At 39.8% G+C, this 15,174-nt stretch overlaps 7 protein-coding genes across 7 annotated transcripts; 2 read left to right on the top strand and 5 right to left on the bottom strand. All coding sequences in view use genetic code 12, as the record gives it.

Annotated features, from left to right (window-relative positions):
• Nucleotides 1-52: 52 nt before the first annotated feature.
• RJT20DRAFT_130555 (uncharacterized protein) lies at nt 53-680 on the bottom strand. The gene has a single exon (XM_064917770.1). The coding sequence runs from the start codon at nt 607-609 to the stop codon at nt 280-282; it is 330 nt and encodes a 109-aa protein (XP_064772515.1). The 5' UTR covers nt 610-680; the 3' UTR covers nt 53-279.
• A 1,011-nt stretch (nt 681-1,691) lies between these two features.
• On the top strand, nt 1,692-3,149 carry RJT20DRAFT_99650 (uncharacterized protein; the record flags this gene model as incomplete). The annotated part of the gene is made up of 1 exon (XM_064921774.1): nt 1,692-3,149. The coding sequence occupies one exon, from the start codon at nt 1,692-1,694 to the stop codon at nt 3,147-3,149; it is 1,458 nt and encodes a 485-aa protein (XP_064772514.1).
• Nucleotides 3,150-3,194: 45 nt separating this feature from the next.
• RJT20DRAFT_58508 (uncharacterized protein) lies at nt 3,195-4,976 on the bottom strand. Its single transcript, XM_064920838.1, has one exon. The coding sequence runs from the start codon at nt 4,544-4,546 to the stop codon at nt 3,239-3,241; it is 1,308 nt and encodes a 435-aa protein (XP_064772513.1). The 5' UTR covers nt 4,547-4,976; the 3' UTR covers nt 3,195-3,238.
• Nucleotides 4,977-5,577: 601 nt separating this feature from the next.
• MED4 (Med4p) lies at nt 5,578-6,537 on the top strand (the record flags this gene model as incomplete). The annotated part of the gene is made up of 1 exon (XM_064918505.1): nt 5,578-6,537. One exon carries the CDS (start codon nt 5,578-5,580, stop codon nt 6,535-6,537), a length of 960 nt encoding a protein of 319 aa, XP_064772512.1.
• A 110-nt stretch (nt 6,538-6,647) lies between these two features.
• HEM15 (ferrochelatase) lies at nt 6,648-8,089 on the bottom strand. The gene has a single exon (XM_064920839.1). The coding sequence runs from the start codon at nt 7,919-7,921 to the stop codon at nt 6,758-6,760; it is 1,164 nt and encodes a 387-aa protein (XP_064772511.1). The 5' UTR covers nt 7,922-8,089; the 3' UTR covers nt 6,648-6,757.
• A 662-nt stretch (nt 8,090-8,751) lies between these two features.
• Nucleotides 8,752-10,713, bottom strand: LPT1 (lysophospholipid acyltransferase). Its single transcript, XM_064920836.1, has one exon. The coding sequence runs from the start codon at nt 10,677-10,679 to the stop codon at nt 8,868-8,870; it is 1,812 nt and encodes a 603-aa protein (XP_064772510.1). The 5' UTR covers nt 10,680-10,713; the 3' UTR covers nt 8,752-8,867.
• A 725-nt stretch (nt 10,714-11,438) lies between these two features.
• Nucleotides 11,439-15,016, bottom strand: YCS4 (condensin subunit). The gene has a single exon (XM_064920835.1). The coding sequence runs from the start codon at nt 14,943-14,945 to the stop codon at nt 11,499-11,501; it is 3,447 nt and encodes a 1,148-aa protein (XP_064772509.1). The 5' UTR covers nt 14,946-15,016; the 3' UTR covers nt 11,439-11,498.
• Nucleotides 15,017-15,174: the final 158 nt, after the last annotated feature.

Raw genomic sequence — 15,174 nt, 5'->3', positions numbered from 1 at the left:
CTACTCAAAAAAACACAAGCAAAACCAACAACAAATAAACTACAATGTTCACTCGAATAGATAGGTGTATAATATAATCGTTATGTAAAATGAGCTCCAGCCAGAAAGTTAACTAGTACGCTTTTGCATTTGCTTTCAGTGCATGGGATGAGAACTAACAATATTTATAGAATAGACGCAAAATTGGACCGCAGAAAGCCTCTAACATGTAGACTCCACGGAGCAATCCTGGAGAATGAGAATGCAATTGGTTGGTGGATTTGTTAAGGTGCTGGTCGCCTATTTGGTGGGCTTGAATTGTTGAGGTTGACCAAATTGGATGTCCTTGACCTTGTCGCTTTCAGCAAACTCGATTAAGCCCTCGTAACCTTCAAGATTAGAACCAAGGTACTTGGCCACGTAGCCCACGGCTAAGTATACTGGAATCACGGCAAGCAAGACGCTGGCGTTACGGTAGTTCCAGTATTCGTGCACTGGAGGAGGATTTATGTTGAAGTTGTATTTATTGTTGAAAGCTGGTTTGGCAGCAGCAGGCTCGGCGGCAGCAGCGGCATGCTGAAATCTCTTGAAGACTATTCTTCCGCAGTTTCTCAGGGATCTAGCGAGCATCTTTTACTTGTGATAACAGATGGTATTAGATGTATAACCTGTAACACTGTGATATCAAATATGATGTATTACGTTCAGTTCATTTCTATTCGTTGATATTTTCGCTGAGTGAGGGAAGGGTATCTGCAGGAGCCGACATTAGTTAGAGCGAAGAGAAGCCTGTGAGATTCTGAAGGAGGAGGAGGTGATATGTATTATGGGGATTATGAAAAGTGGATAATGAGGGTTTGTGTTGAAATTGGTGAAGGTAAAAATAGAAGTGAAGATGGTTCTATAGTATTTGATTTTATAAAAAATTTAACCGGTTTCAATTTTTTTTCTTCCTAATTTGAACAGTAGGTATGTATGTTCTTGTTTGTATGTATGATTTATGGCTAGTTGGTCAGAGTGGGGTGGTGTATTACAGAGAGTTCTTGAACGACGCTATTTTTTTTTTCGATAATGGCGAGTGAATCAAAATAACTAGACACCAGTAGTTGGGTCGAATAGTATAGAAATCTTAGAGTTAAGAAGTCCTTATTGTGAAGCCTGTGAAGCCAATGTCTTTTATTATAGGTTTTTGCTTATATACAGAACATCATATTTTGCAGCTCTTTATTAGATGTATGGCTTGTCATGTAATTGCTAGGGGAATTGCTACTACCTTTAGTTTATAAAAAGAAGTGGTAAGCCTCTTATAACAGATATTCCCAGGATAATAAATCATTCATATCAAATAATGCAATTTGACGTCTTCTTTCTAGAGTATGGTTGGCAATGGTTCTACTAGTACAATATAGGCTAAAGCTACCACCACCACCACCTTCTCCGTCTGTTTAATATCACAGCAAGCTCTTCTTTTTAAAGTGCAGTCAATACTTTCTTGACCTTACCGCCTCGATACAATGACATGAAACACTATAACAACCCGGATTACAACCAAAATGCTGATCCTAATGCCTACCAATTAACACTATCGACCAACATCTTGCATAACACTCATCTGTTACAATCCTGCACACAGAACTCACTATAGTTAACAGATTTTCATTAATACCACTTACAATTCTACTACCTTCAATCAATACTCTTTAACCACAGCTATGTCATATCACAATTCGGGCTCTCGAGGGGGGTATAGAGATAGAAGGGGTGGTTTCCGCGGAGGCTCATCTTCATACGGAAATTCGGGCCATAGAGGAGGCGGTAGTGGTGGTGGTAGTGGTGACTACAATCGATACAGTAAAGGTGCTTATGGGTCTAATGGTTCTGGTCACTCACTGCATCAACAAGGAGGAAGGAAACCGTTTGTAAAAAGAGGTGGACACCAACCAGTGTACCAGAGTGCGTACCAATCGGCATATCAATCGCAAAATTTTCAGACTAGTGGATACACACAACAGAATAACAGGCACAATGAAACCTCACATAGTCTGTTCCAGCAATTCCAGTTATGGATGGGTGGACTTGATCCCACTTGGACAGAAGAGTCTATATCAGCAATATGGGCAGCGTTTGGGGAAAAGCCCACTGCTGTGAAAATAATGAAAGATAAGTTCAATACCTCGAAGCCTTCCTATTGCTTTGTTTCTTTCGCTACACAAGAGGCAATGGCTGCTGCAATGAATAAGAATGGATTGGCTATACCAGGTTCGACTAGAGTATTTAAGCTTAATTGGGCAAGTGGTGGACTTGCTGCTCAAGCAGCATCTAGCGTAATTCCAAAGGGAGATTCCCGAGTTCCATTAAAGAACGATTATTCTATCTTCATAGGAGATTTGGCACCAGACGCTACTGAGGAACTCATAATGAGCAAGTTCGAAGCAAGGTTCCCTGACCAAGTCAAGCAGGTGAAGATAATGTATGATCCGATGACTGGTGCCAATAAGGGGTTTGGCTTTATTCGATTCCACAATCAAGACACTAAAACGAGAGCTCTCAAAGAAATGAATGGTGTGGTGATAGGAAGCAGAGCCATCAGAGTAGGCCATGCAACAGGAACAAACACTATCCCACCTACTGGAGCTCAAGAAACGGAAAGTCATGAATTCTCTAAGATCCATATACCACAACCACAGCCCACATTAAACCAATTCACAGACCCTAATAACTCCACTTTGATAGTGAAGGGATTGTCTTCGAAGTTCACGGAGAATGAAGTAGCTGAGCATTTGATAGCCTTTGGTGATATCGTGTTTTGTAGGTTATCCCCAGACTTCCAATCGGCAACAGTCAAGTTCTATCTCAGAGCTTCAGCAGAGAATGCTCTTCTCTTCTTACATGGTGAAACCATTAATGAATGTCAAATAGAAATAACATGGGGAAGTGAAAAAGAATTGACCAGCGGACAGAAATATGAACCAGCTAAGAAGGCTCCTTTAATATATAGTTCGTTTGATGTGTATCCGGTGAGGTTAGACAAGTTGAACGAGTCCCAAGTATCTGAGCTACTTTCATCTGGAATAGACGGAAGCAGTCCTCTTCCTGCTGGAAGAGCTAATGAGTTGTATGTCAAGGCAAAGCTACAAAAAGAAAGCTCTCTCGAGTTGGCATTGTACTGATGAAAATGATCTATTGATCTTATTGATTGTGTAGATCCTGGTACCAATGCATGTATAATTAGATATCTATAAATTAAGCTTAATACAAGTTATTGATGATCATCATCCGTCACACCTGGACAATGTGAGTTCATGTCATCCTCATCGGCATATTTGCATCCACAGTAGTAGCAATAGAAGTATTCTTTTCGGAGAAGAAGTAAAAGTGTTGATATGTTTCGCTCCACTTCATCAAGAGTCACATCGCTGAGTTTCATGATCTTCTTCCCTGAAAGCTTGTCATGAGGAGCTTGAATGGTAAGGCTTGGGGCTGCTGGTGTGGTTTTAGGATCTTCTTTCTTGGATCTTAGATGGTCAACAGGATTCTTTGGATCGTCATTAGAAGGGGAACTTGGATAATCATTAGGGGAATTTCTATCATCAAGTGTTGTCATATCATCCTTCGTACTGTGATCGTCATCCATTTGAACCTCAATTCTATCATTGTTTACGACGTCTTCATCATGTATACGTACTCTCCTACCTTTCTGTCTTAAACTGTTCTCTTTGTCGGCTCTATCAATAGCATACTGTCTCCATAGAGGATTCACTTTGGAGATATCGCCATCCTCGTAGAAAGCTGCTTCTTCACCACTGATGTCAAAACAAACCTTCATCAACTTGCTCCATTCATGTCGTATCTTAGTTTCTTTCCTCAGCCCACTGACCCTCAGCTTATACCCTTCAACATCGAGATCATTTATGGTCTTTTCAAGATCAACCGTCTTCTCGTTCTTACTTCCTCCAACACCTACTTTGTCGAACTTCACTATCACAGAAATCGGTTCATGAGTGGTTTTTCTTGACACATCACCATTCAGTGGATCTTTTCCAAGTGTATCACCAACCTTGAAGCCCATCTTTTCCATAATAGACAACCCAATCGATTTGTGAGTTTGTTCCGCTAATAGTGACTTCTCCATAGCGCTTTCTGTCTTGGCTCTTTGAAGAGCATTGTATTTCAAGCCTTGGAATCGGGAGTCTTCGCTGCTATTGTTGTGATGGTTTGGTTGAATATGTTCATTTTGGATCGTAGCCAAATCGAACTTCAAGTAGTCCTCCGATTCATCAGCTGTAGAAGTTTTCACGAAAGTCGGTTCATTCAAGCTTGCAATATCCTTGTCGACTTCATTAACATCATTGGATTTATTACTATTCTCATTATCATTATGATATTTGTGGCTATTATGACTATTATGATTATTATCATTATTAATATAATCATCATCGTTTTCCCTGGTTTTCGGTGGTAAATATAACTTCTTTGGTTTTCTTCCCTTGGGTATACTCTTCCTATGAACTTCCTCATCATCAGATGATAGATCATCTCCAAACACGCTGTGTACCCTTTTCTTCATATTCTATCTGTTATCCGTATGGTTATTTGTATCTTGTGTCAACTTATCCATTTCTTGATGTTCATAGCGAAACAATCACCACCTTGCAAACTAGAAACTGGTAACTAACAATAAAAATACCCAAATCAATTTGGATTTCTTATTTAAACTGGACAAGGCATTTAAACATCTCTATTCATCCGTTCCATTCAATTCATTACTTCGTCTCTCTCAACTCTCTCTTCCATCTCACTACCCTACACTTTGCTCTTCCACTTCCTTTTTCAAATCCTCTTCCACTTCCACTTCCCTTGCCATTGTCGCACTCACTCACTCACTCACTCCCTCACTCACAAACACAACCAACAAACACAACCAGTTCTTCAAACAAAAAAGTCGCACACGAAAAACTAAACTTGCTTTTGTTTCGCATTTGTTACTGTCTATTTATGACCGTTTGCTAACAAAAAGCTTATTGTTGGTGGTTGTAAGTCGAGAATATTCCATATTACCTGGTTGTAAAGTGGACGTGAATTGTGTTGATAATCGGGCATTGACGCCTGTAAAAATATTATTATTATTGTATTGTTTCTTCTTTATAAAGAGAGAGTGAAGACGGTGTCTAGAAGGTAACAAGAAGGTAACAAGAGGAATCAAGAGGAATCAAGAGGAATCAAGAATCAAGAATCAAGAATCAACAAGGTATCAATTGAGAAGTCAAGTGACCAAAAAAACAAGACATAGAGATATTTCAAAAGAATACTAAAAGAAAAGAAGAAGACCTCAACTGGTTCAATATACAAATATATAAGTTAACAGACCTGACATCCATCAGGAGCCTACAGCACGATATTATCAATTATATCGAGACAAAGAGCTCATTATTGCATAAACTTACTATTCATCAAGCAAATAATTCACTACTTCACCCATTCTTTCAATTTGTTAACAACAATTGTCTAACATTCATCACATCCATAACTAATACTTCAAAGAAGAATTACCAATTTCTTCGTTTTATTTATCAATCAACCACCCTTCAACTCACCATCATGCTACCACATAAGAAAAACGACCTGAACTACAAGTCCTTACCCGTGTCTCGAGTGTCTTCATCACTGCGCTTGAACCAACTCCCCCAACACAACTATATCAGCTCGATCCCCACAACTCCCAACGCTAACTACGTGTCGTCGTCATTAAACCCCATACGGAATCTCCCGGTAAACTCAGGTTCTATCAAGAGTAAAATCACAACAAAAGCAGAGTTGGACAAGTTCGAGCAGCTACCAATAGTGAAACAAGTGGGTGCCTTCGAAACAACACTAACCCAGATATCCAGTGATATTTCCTCCTTCAAGGACTCACAACTACACGCCAAGATCGAAAAGATCATCGCTATAAACGACGACTTAAAAACAAAAATCGACGAATTGGCCAGGCACAAGCACTTGGGCGAACATATAAAAGAACTCGAAACGGAAAGCAAAGATTTGGATGAAAAATCGAAGTACATACTAAAGGAGCTTATAGCTTTCCGAAACGAATTGAAGGCTTTGCCTCGATTACCTGCTGCAAAGAAGCGGGAGGGCACAAGAAATGGAGATTCCACATCTGTAGTACAGATTGAAGACGTATTGAAGTATGCCATGAAGTTGGCCAAGTTCACCAAGGCTCCAGCAACATCTGCCAATATGCCTTTTCAAATACATCCCAACAACTACGTTTGGCCTGCCGAAGATGCGTTGAGAAGAGGAATGCTAGCAGCCAGCTCCTTACAACCAGATGTAATAATACAAAATGAACTTGGAACAAGTAATAGTGAGCTGGAAGAAGCGAAGTCCACAGAAGAGACCGAAGGAGCTGCCAAAGAAGAAGACTTAAATGACAACATCCGTAGAGGATCCTTTGGGGAATACGGAAGCTCTTCTGGCAATAAGAAGAACCAAGAAGAACAAACCGCCGATCTCAATTTGGACTTGTTTGACCCAGAGGATGAATATTCCGATTAAAAATCTTACAATTGTATTAATAATTTATAGAAATCGTTTCATGTACGGAAATCCACCTTTAAGTAGATTAAGTTGATCTAGTATTTCACTATTGTTACTTGGCATGTAAGAGCCTTTAAAAAATTATAAATATTACATTAAAGATATGACTATGTACATTTTGAATTGAAAGACTTTCTTTCATTTCCATATTCACCTCAAATATAGTTTTTTGGATAGTTTACTTCTTGGAGTGGTCACCAAACAATTCCTTTGGATGCTTGAATGTGTCCTTTGCAGTTTCTCCACCCAATTTACAGTCTAATTCCAATTGGTTGGAGTACAATTCACCGGATTGCAAGTGCCCCTTAACCAAATCAGCCAAACCCTCAATGAACACTTCGTTTCCGTTCAATGACTCCGCTCTCTTGATCTTTTCGGGGTTCTCACATTCTTCCACCAACTCGATGTCTAATTCGTGTAAAGTCTCGATGTGGTCAGAGGTGAACGCCACTGGAACTAAGATAATACCCTTGATGTCATCTCTCTTTTCAAGCTTCCCCACAATTTTGGCTGTCTGTCCACCCAACCATGGCTTAGGACCAACTTGTGATTGCCACACCAATCTGTAAGGAAATTTGAAGTTCAACTTTTCCATAATGGCATAAACTGTAGTGGCAACTTCAGCTGGGTAGGAATCACCACGGTTGACAATATCCATTGGCAAAGAATGGGCAGAGAACAAAATAACGATCATGTCTCTGTCTTCTTCAGGGAATTCGCTGATCTTGTCGTTGATGTTGGAAGCAAATGCCGAGACCAAGCCTTTCTGCTTTGGCCATCTGTCAATGAATGACCAATTAATGGTTCTGTTAGGGTCGAGTTTCAATGTCTGTCTGTACAACTCGTTCATAGAAGAACCAGATGTAGAGTATGAAAACTGAGGATATTGCGAGAAAGCAACGGCTCTCTTAACTCCATCCTTCAACATTGTTTGCAACGTGTCTTCTGTCAATGGGTTGGCATAACGGAACGCCACATATGGTTTGTGGGGAGCAGTTTCTGGGTTGCTTTCGTCGAGAAGTTCACAAACTCTCTTACACTGGAATTCAGACCAGTAACGAATTGGTGAGCCACCACCGATTTCCTCGTAGTTTTTTTCTATCTTTGGAGTACGACGTTTAGCAATGAACTTGGCCAAAATGTTCTGGAATGGACCGAATGGGATCAAGTCTCCATCGGAGAAGAGCCTGAAAAGGAAATCATGAGTTTCCTTGACCGTCGATGGGCCTCCCATGTTCATGAAAACGACACCTGTTGGTGATTTTGCAGCCGCTGATGTCGAGTTAAATCTCGCGAAAGAGCTACTCATTGTCCTAGTGAAACTAGAACCCGTGAATCTCATCTTGTAATTCTTGTTATAGCCTTTTATACTTTTCACCAAAGAGAGTGAAAAATCGTCGAAAATGGACCGGGAAACGTATAACTCTCGTCAATTCGGAGTGCTTTGTGAGTGGATAACTTTTGAAGTCGTCAATAAACACTAGAGAAGTAGCCAACTCTTATGTCCACCTAAGAAAACAACCAAAACTTGGCAGCAACCATTCCATTCAAACAGCCGATAGTTCGGTATGTCACTGAAAAATGTAGGAGGCCCGTGCCGCAGCATGCGGGATTAGGATGCAAAATATGGAAGTAGTGATAATATGGGTAGCAATTGTGGAAAACTTGGATTAATTTCGTTACAATCGCGAGGCATCTGTTTCCGACAGTCTATGTGGTGGATATTAGAATGTAATACAGGTGATATCGAAAGGGGGTGTTCAAAATGTGTAGGGGTATGTTATATCTATACGTCTACGTATATATGGTAGTGAAAATAATAGGATATAGTACATGCAGTATAGATCAAAATGATAAGATATTTTCATGGTTACACGAAGCAACGATAGAAGTTCTATTTTTATATATGTTGGGGTCTACAGGGGGACGGACAACTCGAGCTTTGCTATGCAACCCAGATATAAACGAAGAATGCATAAATTTTATATCAGGAAATCGTCACTTTTGGTATAAGCTGAATAAATGCATTGTTATATCATGGTATAACTATAAATAAAACCGTCTCTTTACAAGAAAATAGTTGGAGTTTTAGGAGAAACAGACTCCTTCGTACACTTAAGTGTCAGGAAAATAGTTTAATAGTCTGTTGAAAACTCTGAAAATTTGCGGTCAATGGTTGACTGAACGGTGATATAAGTGTATATATATATTTCCCTATCCAGTCATTAATCATGAAGTCCTTGGTTCATAGCGTAGTCCAGAGATTTCTATAAATCAAAAGCGGTTATCTACTCTGTCTTTTTAGGCTCCTCTTTTGCTTTCTTCAAAATCTCTTCCTTTTTGGTCAAGAAGATTTCGTTAATTTCATTCGTGAAGTTGTTATAAGCATCCTTTAATCCTTCGAAATCATCTTCCTTTATCGAACCCCTGCGTTCTCTAAATGATTTCCATGCTATAGTCAATTCCTTGATGTTTTCATCAATTTCCTCTTTATCAACGGTTTCAAGGACGTCAATAGGTGGCAATCCAAGAGTATCAAAACGATCCTTTTCCAACATATTTTCAACATGTGCGACCACAGCTTCAGTTTCCTTGATACTTAGCTTTCTCTTATTGTCTGAAGCATTCTGTGCCTGGTAGGAAGCACTATGTGATTGGCACCATCTCGTGGCCACCTTGCCATAAGGCCCCTTAAATACGAAGATCGTCACGACTGAAATAATTGTAATATAGAAGTAGCAAGTGTACCAACAATAAACAGATTTTCTGAAATCCAATATCACAAATGGTTGTGAAATGAAGCCAAAAGCTAACTGTGTACCGAGATAACAAGCAAAATCATACAATTTCTTTGATGGCTTTGGTGTTTTTCCGTCAGCCTCCAAGAAAATTGGACGGAGATTTCTTCTATAGATCTTTCCTACAGTTTGTAAAACGGCACCAAGGACGAAGGTCAAATAGTAGCCAGGTCTGGTACCGTGCCAGAAGGCACTTGTAACAAATGTAAATAAGGTACTTTTAAATCCTGGCTTCTTTCCTTTTCTTGCAATTCTCAAATAGACATAATTTTTCAACCATTTGTTTGTATTCATGTTCCATGCCTCTAAGCATGCATGTACATTTTGCCCTGTTTCGAATGCCCATGGGTCAATGTTCTGGACTCTATCCCATTTGAAGGTATCAGTAGCTGTATCGTATCCGTTATATCCGAGACCACATAAAATGCAAGCACCTTCAGCAATTAGCCAAATAGTGTAATACTTCAATCTATGGCCAAAGCCAAGGATCCACAAGTAGAAGATTCTGTAGATGAAGTTATGGTTGGCATAGAACTCACCACTCAATACGTATGGGAGGTTTACATACTTAGGCAATTGCAACAAGATAATTGCCCAAAAGAATCCTTGCATTGTTTTCTTGAACGATTGTACACCGCTTCTAGGAATTCTTCTCTTTCTTTTACCGGGTCTTTTGGAATCTGGGACATCATCGAATAATGTCGAATGAATGAATTTGTCATAGTCTGCGTAGTCAAACGCTGGACCTGTCAATAATGATGCATAGAAGAAGACATATCCGATGTAAGGCAAAAGATTAGGGTGTTTCTTGACTACTCTCTCCTGGGCGAACTGAGTTAACAGGGCCTTTGGCTGTTTACCATCGTGAATATTCCACCCGAAAGCCGAAAGCTTCATAACTAGCACCATCTGGGCTCCTGTTATGTCGATTATGGTGGGATCATACTCCACGAAAAATTGTGTGTGGAGATGACTATAGCACAAATGGAGCATAAGGAACAAGAAGTTCACCCATGGCATGGCGCTAGTCCGCAAGTAACGGGTAATGAAGTAGCATCCCATGGCAGAGATGAACAACGTCAATATACCACTTCTGAGATTAAGAATCCCGAACACATAGAAAGCGGAAACCGTGACATTATAGACGTTCTTTAGCGTGTAATGTTGATCCGGTAAGCGCTTAAAGATCACTCCAAAGGGGAACGATAGAAGCGTGCAAATAAGGATCTTCAAACTGGCCACATCCAAGCCAGTTGCGTCCAGCAATTGAGCAATGCTTGTTTGTACGAATTGAAATGGCATTGGATCTGGCTGAGCCTCAATTGGCGGTGTTGTTCCAAAATGAATAAATATATGAAATAGTAACCGTCATTGACGTCACAGAAATCTCGTCGTTAAGGAGATATCGAATCACGTGCTAAATTCAGGTACGGCTTCGCTGGGAAGAAGCGGACTGTATGCAGTGCTTTCAGCAAGAGATAAACGAGAAGCTGCAAAATTGCTGGGCGGTGTGCTTAGGCTCCAAACGTTGGGAACATGCGAGACTTCGGTTATTGCTTATTGTCGTAAAAGAGGTAAAAAAGGTAAAAAATGTAAAAAAGAGGTGGATTTTGGTAATTACTATGCGATGGAGCTATTAATTATAGGCTATTAGTGGGTAATTTTACGTGGAAAAGAAAAAAAATATGTTTATTTATTGACTTTGTTCTCTGTTTTAGATTGTGCTTTTGCTTCTCATATGAGGTATGAGGTATGAGGTATGAGGTAGGAAGTATGAGGTAGGAAGTATGAAAGGTGTTGCACATTGTTGTTGCTAATGTTCGGATCAATTGAGCTCCTCATATTTAGCTGTCAGCTTGCATTGCAATTTTTGCCGTCCCTGATCCTTCTCCTCCATGATTACTGTATTGGAAATTTGGGTGCACTGGAAGTCAAGAATAATTCTTGTCGCCGCAGTTCTAGGGACCATATGTTTATGAGTATAGAACTCACGACGTCCTGAATCTCTGTCATAGAATAGGTATTCTCTTCATTGAATTTGCTCGAATCGGTCGGTAATTGTAATGCCGTTCATTAATACATATAATTAAATAGTTCAATTCTAGAATTTTATTTTTAACACTACTGTCTGGCCAGAACCATCTTATATCCCTCTTCCAAGGCACTAGTAACAGTATCATTCTTATAAGGAATAGCTCCCAAAACAAAGGCAACATCATCCCATTGACTCTCACTCTGACACTTGGCCAATCTTGCAAGTAGCTTCTCGGTCAATTGTTTCTGATGTCTCTCCTTGTCAATGAATGATAACAAGAATTTGATAATTCTCTTCATAGCATCTTTGGATAATGTCTCATCATTAGACAAACCACTGAAAATATCAATGAATCCGTTGTAAATAGCATTATCTTTGGTAGCCAATTCAGCAAAGAATAAACGACACATGTCACTGATACCTTGATCTGGATTCTCCAAACACTTAGCCATAGATGACAATTGACCTTTAACCTTGACTTGACCAGCCAAGATCAAGAATGTTACTGTCATGAGACATGTTCTTTGGACCATCATACTTTCATCAGTAAGACGACGGTAAACAAAATCAGTGCTTTCGTCAACAATATTGTTGAAACAGACAGCCATATCACCAAGGGCAAGCACACAGTTACATCTCGTGATTGGGTCATCGGATTTTTCCATGATGGTGATTAAAAGAGGCAAGTTTTCTTCACAATAGATGGATGATACACACATCAACTTTGCCATACACAAGACTGCTGATCTCTGCAATGATCTGTTGTCATAATTTTTATTATTAGCACAAATCTCCTTCACCAAAGGACCAAATCTTGCTAACAAAGAGTTTTCACCATAAAGAAGCTCTCTTTCCTTAACATGGACTACAGCATCCGTGAAATCATCCTCTGACGTTCCTCCAATCATTTCTAATTCATCACCTTCTTCCTCTTCGTCTTCATTATTTGATTTTTTACTTTCTGCTTCGTGCTTCTTTTTCTTAAATTGAGCTTCTAACTTCTCAAGATGGACAATAGTTTTGATGGCAACATGGCCCACTATAAACAAAAGTTGCGATAAAGAAATAACTTGTGATTGCTCGGAATTATCGCCTTTGAAGACTGCAACGGACTTCTTCTTCAATATTTCAGAACAGACTTCTTCAGGTTGTGTGGCAGTTTGGAAAATTGCACCAATGGCCTGCTCTGCAACACTATACCACTCAGACTCCTCATTATAATCTAAGATGACTTCTTTCAACTTCTCTATGAACTCGTCTTCTCTAGCAATTTTAACGGCCGTAGTCTTCTTCTTTGCCGAAGGAGGAACAATCCTTTGCAATGCAACACATGTATACTTTGCTAAGATTAAATCTTGTTTTCCCTTTGCTCCAAGCCCAATCGTCAATAACGCATCCAAACCTTTGACTACTATCAGACTATCTTCCAAAGCAAACATACCTAATATTATTATGGAACCACGACGCAGGTCTATAACTGACTCTGGAGATTCTTCATCTTCAGTCTCAAAGCTGTAAAGTTGCCACAATATCTTAATTACCTCAGGTCCAATCAATTTCTCAGCATACATCATTCCTAGTAACTTCTCTAAAGAAGCTAAATCGGCAACAGAAGCATTATGGGTTAAACCAATCAAGTTCTTAGCGATATATGCTGCTTTCTCCACCTTGGACGCTGTTGCCGGCGCTGTCAAGAATAAGTCCTTATAACAGTCAATGAGATGAGAAGGCACCGATTTTCCTTCATCAGAAGAGCCTTTCAGCCAAACTAAATGAAGCATTCTACGAATACCTTCTCCGGAATTTTCGATTCCATAAGCATCAGCTAAGACCAAGAAGTTCATAGAATCAATAGCTTCGTTCCTGTTCTTTGAAAATAACAACCGTGACACAACTTCTGTACCTTTTTGAATCGCCTCTATAAAATCAACCGCATCTCTATAATAATTGACTTTAAGCTTTGCCCTTAGTAAGACATTTCTGTCCGGCAAATTCTGCTCTTGCTCAATCATTGATGCGTTCAACTCATCATGATTTACACTTGAGTCATCATTCATGTCATCTTCATCTTCTACATTAATGTCCATGTCACGATCTTCTTCGTCCACTTCCATATCATCTGGGTTAGATTCTTTTTGCTCAACTTGAGAGTTCGTAGCCTTTTTCTGAGGAGAAAGCGGCAAATATTTCTGTAACTCTGCCTCTGCTTCGTCCAATCTGGCTTTCCAGAATGAGTAGCCTAATTGTGAACCATGGGCTGCTGTGAATTGATGTGTGAGAACAAGCTTCGACATCAATTTCATTACATTTCTTCTCACCAAGGTACTTCTGTCATCGAGCGATCTCACTGCAAGCATCATCATTAGTTGCCTTCTTTCAGTGAGCTTTACCTTGAGACCCGTTACCTTTGTCATGGCTTGGAAAGCCTTTGTTCTCACGTAGGGGTTCTGATCCAAGAAACGCTCTTGAAGTAAGTCCAAGAGCCCATCGACTTGCTGTGATCCATTGTGGCCATCTTCTCCTTCTTCTTCTCCGCTGTTCTTGATGATGTCTACTACGATATTACCACATGCTTCAACAACAGAGCATCTGAGTGTTTGGTTACTATTGTCCAATAATTGAGCGGTACTTGACATTTGTTTCAAGATCAAACGAGGGCTTAATTCGGATAATTTGATAAGAAACTCGGATACTGCCTTTGGACCGTTTGTATCATTAGAGTTGAACTGAGTCTGGGAGATTTCTCTCAATACCTCCTCTGTTAAAACCATATAGTCATATTCTTCTGCTAGTATATGAAGCAATTCTGCCATGTAGTTGGGCAAGTGGACGTAGTAGGTGAGACATTGTATGATGGAATGTTGTATTATATTGGCGTGTCCGTGGAATTTTACGGATATAGAAATGGCTTTGAAGATAAGTAACTTAATTGATACCACCTTCATTCTCTCAGGACTTTCCATGAGGTTGATTATCGGACGAGTGAAGAGCTCCACAAATAGATCCCGTTCAGGCGTTGTCACGAACACTTTGGAGAGGTCTGTATCGAGGACAGAGACTATGGACGTTAAACAATCTTCAACCAGAAAACAGTTTGATTTCCACTTAGCTACGGCTTGAACACCGGCGGTAGACTTGGATTTTCCTGCTATTTTGGAATGGTCTTCCTTTCCCAAGTGCTTTGCCAATACGAAGATGAGGTAGCCATATTTCTCGAGCGATGATTTGAAGTTGTCTAGGGAGTCTACGAAGTCACCACTATCTATTGTTGTTTTGTATGAATGTCCCACTGCATTGAAGGATGATGTGAGAAGGTAACCAAGTTGTTTTTGATGCTTTCCATCGAGAGTTCTGTATCCATGGGTTAATTCTATCAAATCTTCGAAAAAATCCGTATTGTAGTTGATAGAATCGGGGTTATTGGCTATGGCGTTTGTCACTGATTCGAGCTTGGCGTCTATGTCGGAGATGTCTACGGAGTAGTCTTTGTCCACGTCGAACGCGTTGAAGTACGTGGATAGATTGAAGTCCATGATGTTGGTTTATCTACTACTGTAAATATCGATAGGAAAGAATCAACTTGTACTCAATGAATCAAATGAATCAAAAGAGCACTTAACAAAGAACTAACTTCTTCCTGTTGCAAACAATTATTGTTAACTATGGTTGTTTAGATTTGCCTGTGCACGACTGACTATTGAAATGTAAACAGAGAAGAAGCGCGGAGGGGAGTGCGTGTAAACAGGATATCGGGGAGAACAG

The sequence above is a fragment of the Scheffersomyces xylosifermentans genome (genome assembly GCF_036884685.1).
Source record: "Scheffersomyces xylosifermentans strain CBS 12540 chromosome Unknown RJT20scaffold_7, whole genome shotgun sequence".
NCBI lineage: Eukaryota > Fungi > Ascomycota > Pichiomycetes > Serinales > Debaryomycetaceae > Scheffersomyces > Scheffersomyces xylosifermentans.
Note: the sequence above shows the minus strand (reverse complement) of the source record. Positions and strands in the feature narration are given on the sequence as shown.